This window comes from Rhincodon typus, chromosome 25, assembly GCF_021869965.1.
Source record: "Rhincodon typus isolate 14 chromosome 25, sRhiTyp1.1, whole genome shotgun sequence".
In the NCBI taxonomy this organism is placed as follows: domain Eukaryota; kingdom Metazoa; phylum Chordata; class Chondrichthyes; order Orectolobiformes; family Rhincodontidae; genus Rhincodon; species Rhincodon typus.
The window spans coordinates 44,426,229-44,449,832 of record NC_063356.1 but is presented as its reverse complement, the minus strand read 5'-3'; the positions used below and the strand labels follow the sequence as shown (position 1 = coordinate 44,449,832).

The 23,604-nt window shown below is 43.7% G+C and overlaps 1 protein-coding gene across 1 annotated transcript in view; it reads right to left on the bottom strand.

Annotated features, from left to right (window-relative positions):
- LOC109934098 (CD9 antigen-like) overlaps nucleotides 1-23,604 on the bottom strand; it is a 71,156-nt gene that overhangs the window by 19,503 nt on the left and 28,049 nt on the right. Inside the window, exons 2-4 of the mRNA XM_020532920.2 lie at nucleotides 19,072-19,174; nucleotides 6,040-6,137; nucleotides 4,774-4,848 (exon numbers count right to left, since the gene is read on the bottom strand). Coding sequence (XP_020388509.1) covers nucleotides 4,774-4,848; nucleotides 6,040-6,137; nucleotides 19,072-19,174 — 276 coding nt within the window. The remainder of the gene's footprint in view (nucleotides 1-4,773; nucleotides 4,849-6,039; nucleotides 6,138-19,071; nucleotides 19,175-23,604) is intronic.

The following is a 23,604-nucleotide window of genomic DNA, read 5'->3' as shown; positions in this document are numbered from 1 at the left end:
CATTTCTGGCCTAGACCCTTCATCGGTCTAGGCCCGAAACGTCAGCCTTCCTGCTCCTATGATGCTGCTTGGCCTGCTGTGTTCATCCAGCTCTACACCTTGTTATCTCAGATTTTCCAGCATCTGCAGTTCCTACTATCACTGCACACTTGGGGTGGGTTTTACAGAACTGGGCCAAGTGAAAGTATAAATAGAACAAGAGAGCAGGCCTTTCACATAATAAGTGAGGAGGACGGCTTGCATAGAAAAGGTGTATAAATAATGGTTCAGAAACTTGGGAGAAAGTAGAATAACACTAAAGTAAAACAAGAACTGCAAATGCTCTAAATCTGAAATAGAAATTGCTGGCGAAACTCAACAGGTTGGGCAGAATCTGTGGAGAGAAAGCAGAGTGAACGTTTCAAGCCCAATGAATTCTGAAGTAGAGTAACAGCCAGGCTGTGCTTCAGGTACAACAGCTAAAAAGTAAAAGTAAAAGATATAAGGTCAGGAAAAGGAATTAAGAAACATCCAAGAGTTTAGCTGAAGGATAGATTGGGGTATGCAAATCGAATAACCATGGCATCTAAAGAACAAACACAATAAACTGCAACTGGAAATTCAACTTGGATGCCAAGACATGACTGCATTAGTCATGCATAGCTGCGAGCTGGTCACAGCAGGAACCAAGTACACCAGGGTGAAATGGGGCATTTTCAAGTTAGCTAGCTGAAACAACAGTGTCACAGGGTTCAGTGCTGTGCCCTCAATTATTTATAATTCATATCAATTGCAATCAAAATAAATATCGATATAAAAGTAAGTTGTCAAGATGACATAAGGAGTCTGCAAAGCGATATAGATAGGTAAGTGAAGAGGTAAAAGTTTGACAGATAATGTAGGAAAATGTGAACTTATCCACTTTGGCAGAAAGAATAGGAAAACAGCGCGTTATTTAAATTGAGCGATATTGCAGATCACTGCAGTACGTACAAATCTGAGTGTCCCCGTATATGAATCATGAAGAGTTGGTTTGCGGATTCAGTATGTGATTAGAAAGGTCAATAGAATGTTGGTGTTTACTGTAAGGTAAATGGAATACAAAAGTTGAGAAATGTTGCTGCAGCTGTACAGAGCCTTGGGAAGACAGCACCAAGAACACTGTGCACAGTTTTTGTCTTTTATCTAAGGAAGGTATCACAAGCATAAAATTATACTACAGCTTTAGTAATAACTGTAGTCTCCTTTTAACAGTGGGCAGAAAGAAGCTTTTAACATTGGCTTCTCTTGTGGCATAAACCACAATTGGAACCAGATGGTACGTATCTCAAAAAACCTTCCAACACATTTCCACAGGGGTAAACAGAAAAACATTGACAATGGTTTCCCTGGAGGTGGGAATACTTCTTTTCGAACTCACTGAACACCAAAATAATGGGAGCCAGTCGTATTAATAGCTGAAAGAATTAAATAGTTAATTATATTGGCTGAAATCAATAGGTGGGTATGCTTCAGACCTGGGCAAACCCAATGTCTAGTATAGAAGCATGATTCAACATTTTGGGATAGCAACTCATTTTGAGTTTTGAACTGAAATCTGGTTGGGGCGCCATTCAGAGCAGAGGTATCAGGAAGACAGTACCAATCAATGCTCTCCACTGAACCAACTGTGAACTGTATGCAGGAGTTGCATTTTCTCTCTGATACCAAGGAAAGCTGTCAAAAAAATCCTCCCTGTCCCATTGCAAAGGAAAGCAGCAGTTTCCAACTACAGTGGGAACATCACAACCTGCAAGTTGCCCTCCCATTCACTCACCACCCTGACTTGGAAATATGTCACTGTTTCTTCACTGTCTCTTGGTCAAAATCCTGGAATTCCCTCCTTAACAGCATTGTGGGTGAACCCACAGCACATGGACTGCAATAGTTCAAGAAGACAGCTTACCACTACTTTCTTGAAGGCAACTAGGGGGGGCAGGCAATAAATGCTGGCTGAGCCAGCGATGCCACGTCCCACAGGTGAATGAAAAAGAAACAATGTCAACAAGACAGGAAGGGGAAGGGGTCTTCACTCACTCCCTGAAGCTGCTCTGCCTACTGAGTGCATCTACAAACTCCAGCTCTTTGACTACAGAAGCCATCACAGTTTGCAGTTGAAGTGTTAGTTGCCTAGAGTGAAGGGTTAAAGTCGAAGAGTTGTGCTTCACACTTGTCTTCCAAACTTGACTCAATTCATGAATTAAAGATTTGTCTGATATTGGTTGGGCCTGTCCTGATTGGAATTTCGAAGAATGAGAGATGAACTTATTGAAACAAATATGATTTGAAAGTGTGAATGCTAAGAGGATGGTTTCCCCCAGTGGGGGAGTTTAGAAGTAAGAGACAGATCTTAGAAAGTAGTTGTCTCTCATCATTCTTTCTCAGAGGATTATTAGAATACTGAGTTCTCTTCACCAGAGAGTAGTGGAGGCTGAAACATTGAATATATTCAAGGATGAGTTAGACAGATCTGTGACTGATCAATGAGTCAAGGGGTATGCGGGATACACAGGGGAGTGGAGTTGAGGCCACATTCAGATCAGTTATGATCTCACTGAATGGGAGAGCAGGTTTTAGGGGATGAATAGCCTACCCCTGCTCTGAATTCTTGTCTTCTTCTGATTGAAACTGGTGACATATATCCTGAATGGACTGCCCAGAAAATCCATGAAATCAATTTATTTTGTATCTGTTATTTAACTTGTAATTTGTAACATATATTGTCCCAAACTTGTCTGGTGATTTATGTTTAATTTATGTTGATTTTGTATTAAAAGTGCAATCATGTCCATTGCCTTTCTTATTGGTGCAGTTCAATAAATTTGACCCTTTTGGTTTATTCTTGTTCTTGTCCTTGGGTTCACTACAAAGTAATGAAGCAGGAGTGGGAATGCTGAATTTTGTACCTTTCTCCACTAGGGCCTGATAATTGATAACTCAGAACATGAAAGGAAGTGGCCCTGGAAATATTGAATGCATTGGTGGTCATCTTCAAAAATTCTATAGACTCTGGAGCAGTTCTTACAGATAGGAGGGTGGCAAATGCAATAACACTATTTAATAGAGTAAGGAGGGAAAAAAAAACAGATGATTACAGACCAGTCCGTCAAACATTAGTTGTGGGGAAGACGCTAGAGTCTATTATATGTGATAAAAGGACATTTGGAAACCACCAACTGGGCTGGACAGAGCCTGCAAAGGTTTATGAAAGACAAATCATGCTTAACTAATCTACTGGAACATTTTGAGGATACTATTAGTAGAATAGGAAAGGGAGAACCAGCAGGTGTGATGTTAGATTTTTCAGAAGGCTTTTGGTAAGATCCCTCATAAGAGATTAATGAGCAGATGTTAAGCACATGGGATAGGGGGTAATTGGGGATATAAGCATTGATTTGAGAATTGCTTGACAGACAGGAAGCAGAGTGGAAATAAAAGGTGGCAGAAAGTGACTAGTGGAGTTCAGCAAGTATCAATGCCAAGGCCCAGCTGTTCACAATATATATAAATGACCTGGAACAGGGTACTAAATGTAATATTGCCAAGTTTGCCGATGACACAAAGTGGATACAAAAGAGGCTTCAAGGTGGTTTAGACAAATTGAGTGAGTGGGCAAATGTGGCACATGTCATACAACATGGTTAAATGTGAAGTTATACACTTTGGTATGAAAAAGAGAAAGGCAGAGCATTATTTAAGTGGTGATCTACTGAGAAATGCGGGTGTACAAAGGGAACTGGGTGTCCTTGTATGCCAGCAAATGAAAGTAGGCATGCAGGTGCAGCAAGCAGTTAGGAAAGCAAATGGTATATTGGCTGTTATTGCAAAAGGATTTCAGTTCAGAAGTAGGGACGTCTTCCTGCATTTATACAGGGCATTGCTGAGTCTGCACCAGGATTATTGCATGCAGTTTTGGTCTCCCAATCTAAGAGAGGATATACTTGCCATAGAGAGAGTGCAGTGGGGGTTCACTTGGCTGTTACCAGTGTAGCAGGACTGTTCTATGAGGAGTGGTTAGTTCAGATGGCTCTATATTCACCAGCGTTTAGAGAATTAGAGGGGGTCTGATGAAAACATATTATAAAATTCTAACAGGGCTGGACAGACTAGATGCAGGGTAGATGTTTCCCTGTTTGGGGAGTCAGGAACCAGGGGTCATAGTCTAGAATACGGAGTAGACCATTTAGGACTGAGATGAGAAAAGGTCTCTTCATTCAAAGGGTAATAAACCTGTGGAGTTCTCTACCACAGAGGGCTGTGGGGGTGAAGTCATTGAATACATTCAAGAAAGAGATACATACATTTTAGATTTTAAAAGCATCATAGGTAATAGGGAGAAAGTGAAGATATGGCTGTGAGATAGAGGATCAGCCATAATCATATAGAATGGTGGAGCAGACTCTAAGGGTCGAATGGTCTACTCCTGCTTCTGGTTTCTATGTTTCCGTAATCTGCAAATCACTCCTGGACCAATAGCCTATTTGAAATCTGCGATTGATAGATTTTTGTTAACCAATGGTATTGCAAAGGAATCGGGGTAAAGAGTAACTATACGGTGAACTCACTGATCAGCAATGCTCTAGATGAATGGCTGAAAGCCTCCTGAATGGCCTCCTTCTGTTCCTACGAGTGTGGAGTTGAATGCTGAGGATTAAGGAGTTTGGAGAATGGGAGATGTGTCTCTTTTGAATCCTGGAGCTGAGAATGGGGAGACCAGTTCTGATATTTTACAGCTGGGCCAATGTAATACATTACCTCATGTTTGTTCAGGAAACCCCAGACTCCAGCTGTGATCTCAGCTACAAAAATCACCAGCAGACACATGAAGAACTGGAGAGAAAAAGTCAACATTGTTAACAACGAACAACTCTGCAGCACCCTGTACTCTAACCCCAGCTACTCAATAACACTGAGCTGAAACGTAAACTAACATTTCCCCTGAAACCCATGAAGAATCCATGACACAAAGCCCTGGACACCAGACTCCAGAAGCACACTAAACATCCACCTAGATTCAGGATGGACTCTGATCCCCGACAGGCTCTGAGCCCTGACCCCAGGCAAACTTTGACCCAGACACAAATCAATCATTGACCTAGAAGCACATTGAGCACAGATCTACAATGCACCTCAGCTGCACAATCAACTGTGATCCCACTTGTAGAATCACCCACGACACCAGAACCCAGTCTAAGCCGTGACCCCAACAAACAATGACCAACTCCAAACTCACATTGTCCAAAGATTGTAATTCAGTCTAGACTATGAACCTGAGACAGTCAACAAATCCTATCCCTATTGCACACCGACTTCTGACCCCAGACACACTCTAACCCCAGACTGCAGAAGCCCAAAATAAAGCCAAAGATGTAAGGGTAGTGGAGGCAGAAACTCCCATAACATTTAAGAAGTATTTAGATGGGCACTTGCAATGCCATAACATACAAGGCTTTGAGCTACACAGACCTTTATGACTTGATTACCCATAATCACAAATTCACATTTAATACAATCCCCGACACCAGAAATAAAACAAATCCTAAACTCAGACACGTGCAAGTCACTTACCTCATCACAGACACCAAAGACACGCTGATCCCTGACCCAGGCAAATATTAGCACCTAATCTTTGTCACAGATAACCCCTGACACTAGTTAGGCATCGACATGTGACCTCAGACACAGGTCAGCCTTGACTCATGATGTACAATCCACCCGATCCCAGTCACACACTAAACCCTACCCCAACACACAACGACTGAAACCACTGATTGCAAACCCCCAACCCCGTTAGAGAGTGACACATGACCGCATCCATAAAACCAACATGGAACCCAGATATACACAGAGCCCTGATTCTGTATGCCAGCTAACCCCTAACCCTATGTCACCAACCACTGAATAAGGCACATACTGAATCTAACAACAAATGGAAATTAACTTGACCCCAGCATCGCACCAACAGTGACCCCAACCACAGGTACAGATTAAACACTGGCCTCTGAACCTAGTCATACTTACAGCTCCAAGTAAACACTGAGATTCGTGCACCACGCCACAACACCCAAGAAACCCCACCAGCATCATCAGGGCCCCAGTGGCAATCAGTATGTAGACTCCTGAAAAATGAGTGAACAGAATGAGTGAGTAGTAAGTACAGCGAGAGTGGGAGCAAAGGCTGGGTTGGCAGGGAGGGAAAGAGGAAGGAAGTTAAAGACGACAGGCCCAGGAGGATGATAGTCAAAGGGAAGTAAGATAGAGATGAATGAGAGAAAGGATTGGGGAAGGAGAGAAATCGAGGGTCCAAGCAGAACAGAGTGAGGAAAGAGAGGGACATAGAAAAGAGAGTGAGGAGGGGAATGAAAAGAGAACTACAGCAAGAGAGTTACAGAAAGATATGCAGTGAGACAGGAAGAGACGGGAGGAGGAAAAGAGAAAGGACCAGGATGGGAGAGAGAAAAGGAGAGAGAGGAGAGAGGGAATGTGTGAGGTGGGATGGAGGGCCAGGCTGGGGGGAAGTGTGTGAAAGAGAGGGAGGAGGGGAGAGGGGCAGTGTGGAAAGGGGTGGATGGCGGTGCTGGGTGGAGGTGTGAGAGAGGGGCAGTATGGAAAGGGGTGGAGGGCGTGGCTGGAAACCATTCCATGTTCAGGATTTAATGGCTTCTGCTCATAAACATAAAACAACTATGTCAGAGGTCACAGTGTGGAGCTGGAGGAACACAGCAGGCCAGGCAGCATCAGAGGAGCATGAAAGCTGACGTTTCGGGTCAGGACCCTTCTTCAGAAATGGGGGAGGGGAAAGGGGGCTCTGAAATAAATAGAGAGAGGAGGGGTGGGGCTGGGGAAGGTAGGTGTAATGGTGATAGGTGATTGCAGGCAGGGGGTAGTGGGGATTGGTCATTGAGGTGGGAGAAGCAGACAGGTGGGAGAGAAGACAGACAGGTCAAGGAAGCAGGGATGAGAGGGAGGGTTAGTCATGGGATGAGGCCAGGGGTGGGGAGATTTTGAAGCTAATAAAGTCCACATTGAGACCATTGGGTTGTCGGCTCCAAGGCGGAATAATGAGGTGCTGCTCCTCCAGTTTCCGGGTGGCGTCGTTGTGACACTGAAGGAGACCCAGGATGGACATGTCATCCAAGGAGTGGGAGGGGGAATTGAAATGGTTCGCGACTGGAAGGTGTTGTCATTTGTCGTACGCTTTGTAGAGCACCTGCACTTGGTTTGCAACAAATGACAACACCAATTTTATTTAAGGCAAAGTCGCATTATTATTTAAGTGATTTCTGCTGTAAATAAAAGATTCATATACCCCCTGCATTAGATGTCTATTACTTAATGTGTGTTTTTACTTTGAATATATGGACCTCTTGATCAACCAGAATATTCAATTAACTCCTGGTCCTATAGGTACCAGTTGATAAAAGGTTTATGTACCTCCAGCTCAATGGGTTCCAATCTCTTAGGTAGTGAAGATCCTGATTTAACACATTATGATAATTCAAACATTTTACATCCACTGCTTCCCCTATATCTATTCTGCTTATTACCTCCTCAAAGAACTGTAATCAACTTTTCAAGCTTGATTTACCCTTCATGAAGCCATGCTGACTCTGCTTGATTATATCATGCATTTCTAAATGCTGTGGTATAATATCCTTTAGAACAGACTCTAACATTTTCCCAATGACAGATATTAAACTAATTGGCCTGCAGTCACCAGTTGCTTGCTTCCGTTTTCAAACAAATGCAATACACTGGCTGTTTTTCAATAATCTAGGATTTTTCCGGATTCTAAGGATTCCTAGAAAATTACTACCAGTGCATCCACTATGTGCTGTAACTATTTCCTCTAATATCCTAGGGCACAACCCATCAGTTCTAGGGACCTATTGGCCTTTAGGCCCATTAATTTTCCTGGTATTTTTTCTCCAGTGATAGTTATTGTATTTATTCGCCTACCCCACCACTGTCCCCACCCTCACCATTTTGCCCCTTGATTATTTATCTTTATTAGAATTCTATTTCTCTACCATGAAGATTAGTGCAAAATATTTACTCAGCTCCTCTGCCATTTCCTGGTATCCCCATTGTTTCTCCAAACCCATTTTTTGAATGGGCCTATTTTCACTTTGACCTTTCTTTTCCTTTTCACATATGTAAAGAAGCCTTTACTGCCCATTTTTATACTACTTTCTAGTTTGCGCTTATAGTTTAATTTTCTCCCTCCTCCTTTTGGTCACCTTTTGTTGGTTTTTAAAACTTTCCCAATCCTCTCGTTTACCACTAATCTTTGCTGCGTTGTATGTTTTTTTTCCTTCCAAATTGATGGGAGCCAAAACTTATTTTGTTAACCATGATCTGTTTATTCCCTTCCTCGAATCCATCTTCCTCACTGGCGTATGTCTTTCCACAGAGTCATAAGCTGCTTTCTTAAACATCTGTCATGTTTCCTCTTTACCTCTAAACCCCTTTCCCAATCCACTCCAGCCAGCTCTGCCCTCATTTCTATATAATTACCCTTATGATGAGGAGGTGCCAGTGTTGGACTGGAGTGGACAAAGTCAGAGGTCACACGACACCAGGTTTATTTGATGAAGGAACAACACTCCGAAAGTTTGTGATTTCAAATAAACCTGGTGTCATGTGACTTCTGACCTTATTTAAGATTAGCCTAGTTTTTTTTCAACCCAGACCTCTGCCTCTGAAACTGAATGCTATAATCTATCATGTTATGGTCACTGTTCCCTATAGGATCTTTTACTCTGAGATCACTTATTAAAACTACTTCATTACACATCACCTGATTCAAATCAGCCTGGTCATTGTTTTTTCCCTAAAAAATAGGAGGCCATAGATTAAAAGGCACGTGCAAGGGTGATGTGTTAAAAAAAATCAGAAATACAGAAACAAAGAAAATAGAAGGAGTAGGTCATTCACCCTTTCAAGCCTACTCTGTCATTCATTATGATCATGGCTGATCAGGTAACTCAATAGCCTGTTCCTCCTTTTCTCCTGCACCCTTGATCTCTCTAGGCCCAAGTGCTATATCCAGGGGGCTAACTCTCCACTGGCTGGATTCATACCTGACACATAGGAAGATGTTTGTTTTTGATAGAGGTCAGTCATCTCAGCTCCAGGACATCTCTGCAGGAGTTCCTCAGGCTAGTGTCCTAGGGTGCAACCATATTTAGCTGCTTCATCAATAATCTTCACTTCATCTTAAGGTCTGAAATGGGGATATTCATCAACTATTGCTCGATGTACAGCAGCATTCATGACTCCTCAGATACTGAAGGAGTCCATGTTCAAATGCAACAAGATCTGGATAATACCTAGGCTTGGGCTGATAAATGGCAAGTAACATTCATGCTACACAAATGCCAGGCTATGACCATCATCAATAAAAGACAATCTAACTAACCCCCTTGACATTCAATGGTGTTACCATCACTGAATCCCCCACTATCAACATCCTGGGGGTTACCATTGACCAGAAACTCAACTGGACTCACCACATAAACACAGCAGCTATAAGAGTAGGTCAGAGTCTAAGAATACCGTGGTGAGTAACTCACCTCCTGACTTCCCAAAGCCTGTCCACTATCGACAAGACATAAATCAGGAGTGTGATGGAGTACTCCCCACTTGCCTGGATGAGTGCAGCTCCAAAAACACTCAAGCAGTTTGATACCATCCAGGACAAAGCAACCCACTTGATTGGCACCACATCCACAAACGTTCACGCCCTTCACCACAGACATTCAGTAGCAGCAGTGTGTACTATCTATAAGATGCACTGCAGAAATTCACCAAAGATCCTCATACAACACCTTCCAACCCCACAACCACTTCCATCTAGAAGGACAAGGGCAGCAGATACATGGGAACGCCACCACCTTGAAGCTCCCCTCCAAGCCACTCACCATCCTGACGGAAATATATCACCATTCTTTCACTGTCGCTGGGTCAAAATCCTGGAAATCCCTCCCTAACAGCATTGTGGGTCAACCCACAGCAAGTGGACTGCAGTGGTTAAAGACGACACCTCACCACCACTTTCTCAAGGGCAACTAGCGATGGGCAATAAATGCTGGCCAGCCAGTGACACCTACATCCCACAAATCAATAAAAAATGACCACAAACACCACCAGGTCTACATTTTTTGTTATTCAGAGGTGCTCTTAAACACAACCGAACAAATTTGTGTTACCATCATCAAATCACTGAGACATTTTTTGTTCATTTGTTAACCATCAATAGATCACTCATGTAGCCAACTGGATATTTACATACAAAGCCCATTAAGGCCAACGTTAATCATCAAAAGGTGAGAGGGAGACAGGGAGATGGGAAAGGGCTGAGTCTGCATTTTTTTGGTATAAATTTAAACCTATTTTCTAATCAACCTGGTCAGAAATATTATTACACACCTCTGGAGCAGGTAGGACTTGAACGGGGTCCTCCTGCCTCAAAGATAGGGACACCATCATTGCACCAGAGCAGCCCGCTCTGCATCTGCATCTGCTTTTTCTTTTTATTGTACCTATTTTTTCTAATCAACCTGTTTAGAGATGTTATTACACAGGTTTGGAGCTGGTGGGACTTGAACCTGGGACTATCAGTCCAGGAGTAGGGTCACTACCACTACATACTGGACGGCACCCCCAAGACTGCTTTATAAAGGGCTCAGGTGATGAGTTCCTGTTGGACAGGCCATTGCCTGTTAACCAGGGAATTCATACTCAAAAAGCTCCACAGAGCGATTAATTCATGATTGACGATGGGCCTAGGAGGGGTTACCGTAGTTTATTAACCTTGTTGTGTCATTAAATATTTGTTGGAAATCCATTTTTGTTGGAATACCATGTCCACAGATAGCCCTTCAAATGTCCTACCAGCTACATCCCCAAAAAAAGAATAAATTTATCGAACATGGTTTCCCTTCAAAAACCATGTTAACTTTGTCTAATCAGACTATGTTTTCAGAGGGCTTCATAATAAATTCCAGCACTTTCCCAGTGACAGTGTCTCGTGATTACTGTCAGTCTCTGTGCTGACTGGGAATAACTGTGACCAGTCTCTGTTGGATGTTACAATGGACTGTAATAGTTTCTTCACTGATAAGGAGTGACTACGTCTGTTGCCAGTGTCATGTTTCTGTGACTGCTTCCAGCCTTTGCACTGACATGTCTACTCTTCAGTTATTCCCAATCAGTGCACTGACATTGTATTGTAACAAGAAATGATTTGCTCTACATACTGGGAATTCCTGAGCTTATTGTCAATTGCTGCTCTGATGGGAAGTTACTAACTGTCAGCTTCTGTATTTACTCAGAGGTACAACCTGCATTGTCAGTCACACTAAAAACTAGCAGATACTGTGACAAAAATAGAAATTGCTGGAAAAGCTTAGAAGGTCCAGCAGCATCTGTAGAGGGAAATCAGACCTAACGTTTCAGGTGGAGTGACCTGAAACATTAACTCTGATTTCTCTCCACAGATGCTGCCAGACCTACTGAGATTTTCCAGCAATTTCTATTTTTGTCTCTGATTTATAGCACACGCAGTTCTTTTAGGCTTTTATTTTTTATAGCAGTCCCTGCCACTCACAGTACTGCTCTGAATTTTCTGGAACTCCTGCTACTCCCTGTACAGCAGCACAATATTATAACTAAAGTCAGCATTCATTTGGCCTGGGCCTTACCAAATGATTGGTAGTCAGTCCCCACCCTGTTACTGTGGTTACTGCCACTCACTGTTCTGATTGGGCGGTTCTGGGATGTTTGCCAGACTGAACACATGCTGCCTGTTGCAATTTTTGCACTGACAAAGATTGATTGCAATCGTGATCATTCTCTGCAATCACTCTGAACGCTGTCAGTTCAGAATCAGCACGTGGGGTTTGCAAAGGGTTAACCAACCCCGCTGATTCCTTGCAATCCAATCTGGAACTCCATCCTAATAGGCACAACCTGCTCCCAGTCAGGAATCCACCACTTCCTGCACACAAGCTATTTATAGAGAAAAATGCAGAAAACCAGGCAAACATCACCCCACCCCCGCACACCATTCTTCACCCAGCCACCAACCCACCACAGCTCAGCTCAGCTCAGCTCAATACAGTCTTAAATCAATACACAGAAGCACACTGCAGAATCAGTTCAAACTGAGAGGAGGTCAGAGATGAATAAAAGAGGGCAACAGAAAGCTAGAGGGAGCTGGGGCAATGGGGGATGCGATGGCCTAGTGGTATTATCATTGCACTGTTAACCCAGAGACCCAGATAGTAATCTGGCAACCCAGATTCAAATCCTGCCACAGTAGATGGTGGAATTTGTATTCAATAAATATCTGGAATTAAGAATCTAACAATGACTGTGAATCCATTGCTGATTATCAGGGGAGAAAAACTAATTTGGTTCACTAATGTCCTTTAGGGAAGGAAACTGCCATCCTTACCTGGTCTAGCCTACATGTGACTCCAGACCTACAGCAATGTGGTTGATTTTTAACTGCCCCCGGGCCGTTAGGAATGGGGCAATAAATCCTGTCTAGTCAGTGAACTAGAGGTGAGGAGAATTTATTTCTCTCTGATGGTAATGGGTTTTTGAACCTCATCTGACAAGGGCAGTGGAAGCAAAGTTCTTGAATATATTTGAGACAGTGGTAGATTCTTGTTAAGTAAGGAGCTGAAAAGTTGGGCATAGGCAGGAAATTGAATTTGAGGTTACAAGCATATCAGCCAATAACTTATCAATTTATGGAGCAGGTTCGAGGGGTGTACTCCAACTCCTAAGTGAATCTTAGAGAAATCGATAAAGAGAGGGAGAGTCCAAAAGTAACATGGAAACAAGTAGGGGCTTGCGAAAAGAAAGATACCCACAAAGAGGGAATCAGAAAGAGGGTGATAACCACAGTGTGAGAATCAGAGAAACTGACACCCACAGAGAGAATGAGAGAGAGAGAGAGAGTAACACCCACACAAGCAGACAATCAGTGAGACAGTGACACACATACACGGGGTCTCAGAGAGAGAGAGGCACCTGCAGAGAGAGGAAATCAGAGAGAAAGTGTTGCACACACAGAATTAGAGACAGTGACACACAGAGGGAATCAGAGAGTCACCACACATACATACACACATGCAGAATCAGAGAGAGTAATATACATGCAGAGAGAATCAAAGAGAAAGTGACACTGTTTCACGGTTTCTCTGATCCCCTCTATGTGTGTCATTCCCCCGTGTGCAACTGTGTGTGTGTGTGTGTGCGTGTGGAGGGGCTTGGTGTGTTTGTGTGTGTCACTCTTTCTGTGACACACACACACAGAGAATTACAGAGGGAGAGTGACACACACGTAGACATATTCAAACAGAGTGACACACAGAGTCTGGGACAAAGAAGAAATCCCTGCTGATCACAGTGATTCTGCCATTGCCATAGTCCTCAACAAAAGGAGACAAAGAGAACTGTGGGAACTACAAAGGAATCTCCCTACTCTTCATCACCAGGAAGATCACTGTCCAAATGACATCTGTGCTGCCAAGCTTCTTATGTCATCCTTCCGAATCTTCGATATGACTCCAAACTTGGACAACATATCAACACCAACTCAAGGCCCTGGAGAAGTAGAAACAACTCTTTTTGAGACTGATTCTCTACATCAGCTGATAGGACAGGTGTACTGATACTGGCTTCCTTGAAGGACCCAACAACATTGAAGCTGTGAACATCAAAACCTAACTCCGCTGGGCCACTGTCTGAGTTCCAACCGCCAAAGCAAACCTTCCTCACCCAGCTCAAGGAAGGCACTCAAACAGGAGGAGGACAAAGGAAACGGTTCAAAGACTCCCTGAAGGCTGCCCTCAAGTAATGCAATATACATATCAACCTGTAGAAGACCCTCATTCAGAAGAAACCAACTTGGAGGAGCGCCCGGGTGAAGGGACACAATTCATTGAGAACACCCATCAGCAAGAGGAAGTATGGAAAAGGAGCTGGAGAAAGGAATGCCAATGATCTCAAGGCCAAGGACCTGTTCCACCTTCTGAAAACACGGTGGTGTGGTTGAATCGGGCTCAGCAAGGACCTACAGAACTCACAACCAAATACATGGAATTTCCTATGGGAACATTCATACTTGTTAGACAGTGATTGCTAACAATGATTAGGATCTGGAATGCAAAGTCTGGAAGTGGGGTGGAGGTGGGTTCAATTGAGGCTTTCAAGAGGGGCACTGGATGATTGCTTAAATGGAAGCAATGTGCACAGTTCTGGGGAAAAGGCAGGACAATGGCAGTGATGTTTATTTGGAGAGCCCGTGCAGAGGTGATGGGCCAAATAGCCCCCTTCCGCACTGTAATATTGTTGTGATTCTATACAGGGTTTTTTAGCTCTGATATACAACAGGGCAGCCTCTGTGTCTTAGCCAGCTTTGAAGTGCAGAAGGAGTAGCAGGCAGTTTCTAACGGTGGGGAGAGTAAATGAATCAGTCAGAGAGAGGGGTGGACATGTCACTGGATGGCTCAGTACTCTGTCAACATCAGAGGGTGCAGCACGCACCAGCAGCTTACACAGCAAACACACTGCACGTGTTTCCAGTTACTGGGCAATGGTCTACCACCAAGATCAAGCACAACCAGTTCAGGGATTGCTGGGACATCAGTTGTGGGCGGGTAGGAATGGGCTCTGATCAGTCAGGGCTGTCCTACCGAGTCAGTCCAGAGGGTGGACCACAGTCAGTTTTCAGGGTTGGTCAGTAATTGTCCGGGGACGGTTCCATGGCTTCAGGGAAAGTGGGCAACAGAAGTTTGGGGGATGGGTTTCATTGGATTGAGTTGCAGACAGAATGGTCACTGTGGTAGAGTGCAATTGGAGATGGTAGGGTGGCACCTCATAGTGAACTCAAAAGTAGTGTTACTCTGGATAGAAAAGCTGTAGGCCCCAACAAGGGCATGGAAACTTCCAGAGAGAAAGGGTCGAGGTATAAAATGGGCACATTAATAATAGTGATGGAGAAAGATTCATCAAAATGGAATGGGGGCTGAAGGGTTATCAGGTCCATGGAGACAACAATATGAAATGGAAAGTACGAAAGAGAACCTGAGAATCACAGATGGAGCAGGAACACAAACAAACTTTGAACCTTGCTATATCAGAGTCAAATTCAACTGCACAATAAGTTCACTAAATGGCTGGGACAACATGCAAAGGGGAAGAGGCAGGATACTTGTTTTTTGACAGGGGTAGAATTTGAACTAATGCCACAGGCAATTAAAACCATTCCAATTCCTCACCTCAGAGTTGTACCAGTTGCTAGACGAGGACTGGCACTCACGAGGATTGGGTGGCCATGCCATCCAAAGGCTGTCAAGGCCACAGCTGCCCTTACAATTTTATGCCAGCTCATTTCAGGAAACTACTGGAGACCTGTATGGAATCTGCTAACTCTCCACTCAGATTTACATCCATCTGTAACCCTGATGAGATTTTTACCAGAGCTCACCTTTTCTTAACCTTCAACCTTGATGAAGAAAGTTAAGCAGCTTGGTCATTGAGTTCTTCACCATCAGGGTACAATCAATTGTACCAACATTGCTTTGCGAGTGCCCTTTCACCAACCACTGGCGACTGTGAACAGGAAAGGATTCCATTCCCATTAATGTTCAACACATTGCACCCATCAAAGACACATTTTAGAGGTATCCTGGGAGCTGCCATGACTCACACATTATCTAAGTGGAGAAAAACTTTGGTGCAGAGGGATCTGGGTGTCCTCGTGCATGAATCACAGAAAACTAGTTTGCAGGGACAGCAGATAATCAGGAAGGCAGATGGAATTTCAGCATTTATTGCTGAAGGAATAGAGTTTAAAAGTTGGGAAATGTTGCCGCAACTATACAAGGCATTAGTGAGACCACACCTGGAGTATTGCGTACAGATTTGGTCTCCTTACTCGAGGAGAGATGTAGTTGGTTTGGAAGCAGTTCAAAGGAAGTTCACTAGACTGATGATAGAAGTGAGAGGTCTGTCTTATGAAGAGATATTGAGCAGTTTAGGCCTACACTCTCTGGAGTTCAGCAGACAGGGAGGAGATCAAATTGAGGTCTCTCATATGTTAAAGGGGATTGTCAAAGTAAACGTGGAGCAGATGTTTCCTCATGTGGGACAAGTTGCATGATTTAGGATGAGGGGTAGGAGATTTAAAATAGAGATGAGGAGAAATTACTTCTCTCAAATGATTGAGAATCTGTGGAATTTACTACTCCACAGTTTGATGGATGCTGGGTCATTAAATAAATTTAAGGGGGAGGTAGACATGTTTTTAACTAGTGATGAGCTGAAGGGTTACAGAGAGCAGCAGAAAAGTGAAATTGATGCTGAGATGAGATCAGCCGTGATTGTATTGAATGCAGAGCAGGCTCAAGGAGCTAAATAGCCTAATCCTGCCCCTAATTCTTGTGTATGTACTGGAGCACTTGCAGGTTCCTGTCTTTTTGCACAGTCTTTGGCCCATATAGGGACAGCTGCTGGGACACAAGGGCTACCCCCCTCCAAATCTGGCTATGACACCTGTTGGAAATACATAGACAGACACGAGACTAAGATATTCACCTCACAGATGGTGAAAAAATGAGTGCAAGCTGGTTGCTGGCACATTCCGTGGATGTTGCCTTTAGCCTCAGTGTCCTCCAAATTAACATGCAATATCTTGGACTGCATTAGATCATAGAATCCCTACAGTGTGGAAGCAGGCTATTCGACATATCAAGTCCACACCAACCCTCCAAAGAGCCACCCCCTACCCGAGACACTATGGGTAATATAGCAATATAGCATAGCCAATCCACAATCTTTGGACTGTGGGAGGAAACCCATGCAGACACGGGAAGAATGTGCAAACCCCACGCTGACAGTCACCCAAGGCTGGAATCAAACCCAGGTCCCTGGCGCTGTGAGGCAGCAGTGCTAACCACTGAGCCACCGTGGTGCCCCAGTATGAAGTTTCAGGTTTCGTGTTAAACCTTCAGGCTATTTGCTTGTGAGAGCTAAGCAATGCCTGGTGATTGCAAAGCATCTCTGGGATGTATGAACTGGCTCCTTATCTCTCACATGGGTATAAATTCACCAGCTCCTGTCAGAGACAGTGTAACAGTACAAGTGAAAACCTTTTGACAAAAGTGATAAGAAAATTTATTTTCTTAATTGTTTCAGCCTCTTGCCTGTCTTGCTTGAACTTCTTGTCTGTCTATTTTATGTACACTGCTTTCCTTAATCCCACATTTTTCTTTCATCTTCATTCATGGGCTCTCCATTTTTACACCATTGTTTTACAATATTGTCATTGTTTTATTCACATTGGTATTTCTTCAGGTCTAATCTCACTCACATTCTGACTCCTACAGTATTTCAGCATCCTACCTAATCTAATCTTCTTTCTCCACTCACTCATCATATCACTTTATATCTCATTCATTTGAGGCCTGTCCTTCTGCTCACTCCATATTCCTCTCAATATCCCTCAATCAAATTCCACTCTCTTACCGATTCTCCAAACCATTTAACCATTCCCAGTCGAATTCCACTCTTCTGCTTACTCCTTTTGGATTTGATTTGATTTGATTATTGTCACATGTACCAGGATACAGTGAAAAGAATTGTTTTGCGTGCTAACCAGACAAATCATATCTTACATAAGTATGTCAGGGTAATAGGACAGAATGCAGAATACAATGCTACAGCTACAGAGAAGGTGCAGCGAAAGATCAACTCGAGTATATGAGAGGTCCATTCATAAGTCTGATAACCGCAGTGAAGAAGCTGTTCTTGAATCTGTTGGTATGTATTTTCAAACTTTTGTGTCTTCTGCTTGATTGAAGAGGGTGGAAGAGAGTGTTCTCTGGGCTGATTATGTTGGCTGTTTTCCCAAGGCAGCAGGAAGTATAGATGAGGTCAATGGGAAGAGCATAAGAAATTGGAGCAGGAGTAGGCCATTCAGCCCCTCAAGCTTGCTCCACCTATCAATGAGGTTTTGGCTGATCTGATGCCAATCTGAAATTGTCTTTCCTGCCTGTTCCTCATAAACCCTGTTTCCCTGTAAGTTCAAAATTCTGTCTATCTCAACCTTGAATATATTCAATATCTCAACCTCCGCAGCTCAGTGGTGGAAAATCCCTATGATTCATGACCTTATAAAATTCCTCCTTATCTCTGCCCACTAGTTCTGAACTCCCTAGAAGGAGCCTATCATCAACATTAACCCTGTCAATCCCCCTCAGAATCTTATATGTTCCAATAAAATCACCTCTGATCCCTCGAAACCCACAGGTCAACCTACGCAACCTCTTCTTATGAGTCAAATGTTTAATCTCAGGAATTAGCCAAGTGAACCTTCTCTGAACCACTTCCAATGCAAGTCTATCCCTTCTTCAACTAGGAGTGCAAACTGTGCTCAGTACTCTTGACGTGGCTTCACCAGCACCTTGTACAGGAACAGCAAGACTTCTCTCCATTCCACTTGCCTTCGGCATAACTTCTTAACTTGTGGTTCACGTACGAGGACACTGAGAGCCCTTTGGACCACAGCACTCTCCAGTTTCTCTACAGTTAATGTACTGCTTTTCTATTCTACATACCAAACCTTACCATTTGGCACATTATACTCCTGCCAAATTTTTCATCTGCGGACAATACAACTATCATCCTTTGCAAAAATGTCCTGCTTTCCTACCTGTCTCTATTTATTTCCTTTACATCCACGGTCTCTAATGGGTACCAGCTCAGCCTACACACCAGACTTCACCTTCAGCTCAATTGTCAAAATGTAGAATCACATCAAACTTGCAGAAGTGAAGCTTATATTCCATTTGCATGGAGTAATACACTTATCACCATAGCTCTCTCCATTCATCTTGTTATTCATTTCTTTTGCCCAGCCTCCAGCTGGGCCGTGCTTTGTGTCTCTACTTGCTTTATACAATGAGCAGCGTTTACAAATTGTCCAGAATGGTGTTCAGCCAACAATATCTGTCCCCGAAACAACACTTCACTTACCGACGTAGAAAGACGTGGGGCAATGGTCGCCACTGAAAATGGTGGTGGTCTCAGAGTCAAAGCGAAGCCACAGGCCGAGCGAGAGGACTGCAGTCCCAGACAGCTGGCAAATAAAAGGACATTCACAAGTTAATGAAGACCAATTAGAGTAATGACAGGACTAAGTTAATTGACAGCAACAGTTTGAGGGATTGGCAGCAAAGGGAAGTGACAGTAACGAGGAGTGAGTGTACTGAGGGGCAACAGTAATGAGGATCGACTATAATGGGGAGTAAGTGTAATGGGGAGTGAGAGTAGGGAGCAGTGACAGTAATGGGGAGTAAGAGTAATGAAGGGAGGAGTGAGAGTAACAGGGAGTGAGAACAATGAGGAGTGACAGTAATGAGCAGTGACAGCAATGAGTGAGTGAGAGTAACAAGGAGTAAGTAAGTGAGAGTAACAGAGAGGAACGGGGAGTAAGTAATGACGAGTGACAATAATAAGGAGGGACTGGAATAAGACGAAACTAGAATGAGGAGTTACTGGAATAGTGGAGTCCATATGGGGAATAACCTTAAGGAACAGTGAATGTACAGTTAAAACTGTAACACCAAAAACCTATTGTAATGAGTGACAGTCCAGGCCAGAGCCTAACTTCCGCACCTTTCCTGCTGGTATCTGTTCAGATTCTGCTCTTGGTCCCTGTCCTATTTCAAACATTTGTTTGATACCAGGCTCATATTACTCCTGTCTCGCCATGCTGTTTAGCACAGAAACAAAGCTCAGAAGTTTGGGTGGCACAGTGTTACTGTTGGTGCAGGTGGGGAGGTATCGCGAGTGAATGAGTAGGTAGCACAGAGGGCATGCAGGGTTAGTGGTGTCAGGTGTTAGGATAAGTGACAGTGAGTGAGGGAAGATATTGCAGTTAACAGTGGAAGTGGTAGAGCATGAGGCTCAGTGGACAGCAGGTGCAGTAATAGAGAGAGAGTGGGTGGAATCGGAAAAAGGATGGGTAGCTCTTACATTGGCAGGTGGAGACAGGTCCATTGACCTTCTTCCTACAGTGCTACGCATTCCTTCAGACATCTGAAACTTTACTAAACTAGGTGACAACCACAGACCAAGCTGGGATGCTCTGGTGTAATGGCCTTCACCACTGGTCCTGGGAAAAGAGGAATTCCCACTTCTTCACCACCGTGTACAGCAGGAGCTGCACATGCAGGGCACCAAGTTCCCCATCTGCCATGCCTGAGGAAAATGTCAGGAATCAGGCTGGGCATCTGTAGATTGACAGTACCTGCCCGAGTGTACAATGTCTTTTAAAAGACGATGCAGGTGCAAGAAATGCTGGTGAATTCCGGGATATCTGCTGAGCTGCAAGTGGGGACAAAGGGTCCTTTTTCAGGTTGGCAACATGTGACCAGTGGAGTTTCACATGGATTAGTGCTGGCACCATAACTGTTTATAACATACATTAATGACTTGGAGGAAGGAAGCAAATGCACCGTAGCCGAATTTTGCAGTCAGCACAAAAATAGGTGGAAAGGCAAATTGCAAGAGGGATGCAAAGTTTACTGAGAGATATTAATAGGTTAAGTAAGTGGGCAAAAAGTTGGCAAATGGATTATAATGTGAGAAAATGAGAAGTAGTTCATTTTGGAAGGAAGAACAAAGAACAAATGGAGAATAGCTGAAGAAAGCTGCAACACAGAGGGACTTGACAAACTTGTGTAGAGAAAGTTAGCACACGGGTGCAACAGGGAATCAGGAAGGCGAATGGAATACTGATCCTTATTTTCAGGGGTTTGGAGTATGAGAGTAGGGAAGTCTTACTGGAACTATACAAGGTGCTGGTGAGATCACAACTGAAGTACTGTGAGCAGTTTTGGTCCCTTATTTAAGGGAGGTTGTAATTTCATTGGAGGTAGTTCAGAGATCCCCAGTATGGAAGGATTGTCTTATGAGCAAAGGTTAAACAAGTTGGGACTCTACTCATAGGAATTTAGAAGAATGAGAGATAATCTCATTGAAATCTCTAGTTAGACCACACTTGGAATGTTGTGTTCAGTTCTGGTCACCGCATTATAGGAAAGATGTGGAAGCTTTAAAGAGGGTGCAGAGGAGATTTACCAGGATGCTGCCTGGACTGGAGGGCAGATCTTATGAGGAAAGGTTGAGGGAGCTAGGGCTTTTTTCATTGGAGCGAAGAAGGATGACAGGTGACTTGATAGAGGTGTACAAGACGATGAGGCATAGATAGAGTAGATAGTCAGAGACATTTTCCCAGGGTGGAAATGACTATTACGAGGGGGCATAATTTTAAGGTGATTGGAGGAAGGTATAGGGGACATGTCAGAGGTAGGTTCTTCACACAGAGAGTGGTGGGCGTGTGGAATGCGCTGCCGGCAGTGGTAGTGGAGTCAGATACTTTAGAGACTTTTAAGCGACTCTTAGCTAGGGACATGGAGGATAGTAAAATGTAGGGTATGCAGGGTAGATTGATCTTAGTAGGATAATAAGTCGGTACAACATCGTGGGCCAAAGGGCCTGTACTGTGCTGTACTATTCTATGTTCTATGATACATTTAAGATTCTTAAGGAGCTCAACAGGGCAATTGCTGAGAGCATATTTCCCCTCATGGGAGAGTCCAGGACCGGACGACATAGTCTCAGAAAAAAGGGGCACCAATTTAATTCTGAGACAAAGAGGAATTTCTTCTCTCGAGAGGGTTGCGAGTCTTTGGAGCTCCTTACCAGAGGTAGACATGGGGAATCAACTGTTACAGAGAAAACACAGGCAAGTGGACACAAGGAATGTCGGATCAGACATGATCCTATTGAATGGAGCTAAATAGCCTACCCCTGTTACTATTTCTCAAGTGTTATGGTCTTATTAACACCCGGTTCCAGTGGATGGGAGCTGGGTGCAGCAGATCATCATGGACTGTGAAGTATTTGTCAGTCGTGATGCTGAAATCTGGATTGCATAGTGGGGAAGAAGCCTCTATGTGTTGTTCCCCTAATGGGCAATGACAAGATTCAGGTCTCCAGTGGTACTGGGGACAGAGGAGCACTGACTTAGAGATGGTGTTCAGGTGGGGTATAGCTGAGGGCAAGTAAAATGTGCTGCCTAGAGGTTACACCGCGAGTAGGGTGAGAGAATGGGGTTGTATATGAGGCAGTGTCTCCCATGCCTGCTCTGTGCTGTGGGCAGCATGTTTTTGTGGCTGCTGCACCCTGATGTTGCTGGAGATGGACAATGCCAGATTGTCAATGCTTGTCCATATGAACAGCAGCTTTTCAAAAGTGGCACAGGTACAAGGGAGGCTGGTCTTTCTGTAGATATCTGTTCACTAATGTCCTTTAGTGAAGGAAATCTGCTGTCTTCACCTGTACTAAGTCACGCATGTAACTCCAGACCCACTGCACAGTGCTGGAATCTTAACTGTCTAGAAAACAACCGTTCTGGGGTCATTAGGGATTGGCTATAATGTTGGCTCAGCTTGTGATGCCCACATCCAATGAAAGAATTATTTTGCTTATTTTGTTTAATTACTCTTTATATAAAGTTTGTTTTTGTTACAAAACCTGAAATATTGTGGTGTAATTCTGGCTCATTGCTTGGTGCTCTAATTTCTTCTTTGAACTTTAACAATCCACCATGGGATCATAACAATAGAGTTTTCTGATGCCCATTCTAATGTGGCTCTCCAGACCAACTGCAGAGCTCATGGGTGTGAGGCTGGAAAATCACAGCAGGTTAGACAGCATCCATGGAGCAGGAAAGTCACTCTTTCAGCCCAAAACATTGACTTTCCTGCTCCGCGGATGCTGTCTGACCTACTGTGATTTTCCAGCATCCCACCGATTGACTCCGGCTTCCAGCATCTGCAGTCCTTGTTGGCTCCAACTGCAGAGCTCAATGTTTTTTGAAGTGAGCCAAAATGAGTTTGGGACTGCGCAATGTTTCTAACTTTGTCTTTTGACCTTAGCTGCATGGAATCTTCACAGTTTGTGGGAAGAAACACACTGAGCGTTCCACACGCCAAACTTCCTGAGGTTCACCTTTTAGAAATCTTCCTCTTAATCGCAGTCTATCTTGTGGGCAGTGTCCATGTTTGAGTTGTGACACATGACTACTTTAGGATTTTATTGATTGTTATCTGTACTACATGGGCACTCCAGCGGAGCTGGAATGAGATAAGTGCTTCAATTTTAGACATTTCCATTCTTTGAAGTATCTCAGTTTTGGTCACTTGTGTTTGATGATCCCCCGTGACATTCTGAATGCTTCTCATTTAGAACCAAATTAGTTGCCTAACAATGTGTCCAAGTCTCATAGGAATGTAGGAGGTGTGGGTATTAGCACAGTTTTATACGTGGCAAGCTTTGTTGTTAGTTTATCACCTCGATTCCTCCGCAGTGTATTGTGTAAACGGACAAATGCTGACTTACTCTGGTACATGGAGAAGCAGTGGGAGAGGAGTGGATCAAGAGAGTAGGAGTAGGAGAGGGAGAGGGAGCAGATCGAGCTCAGCCAGAGTAGGAGAGGGA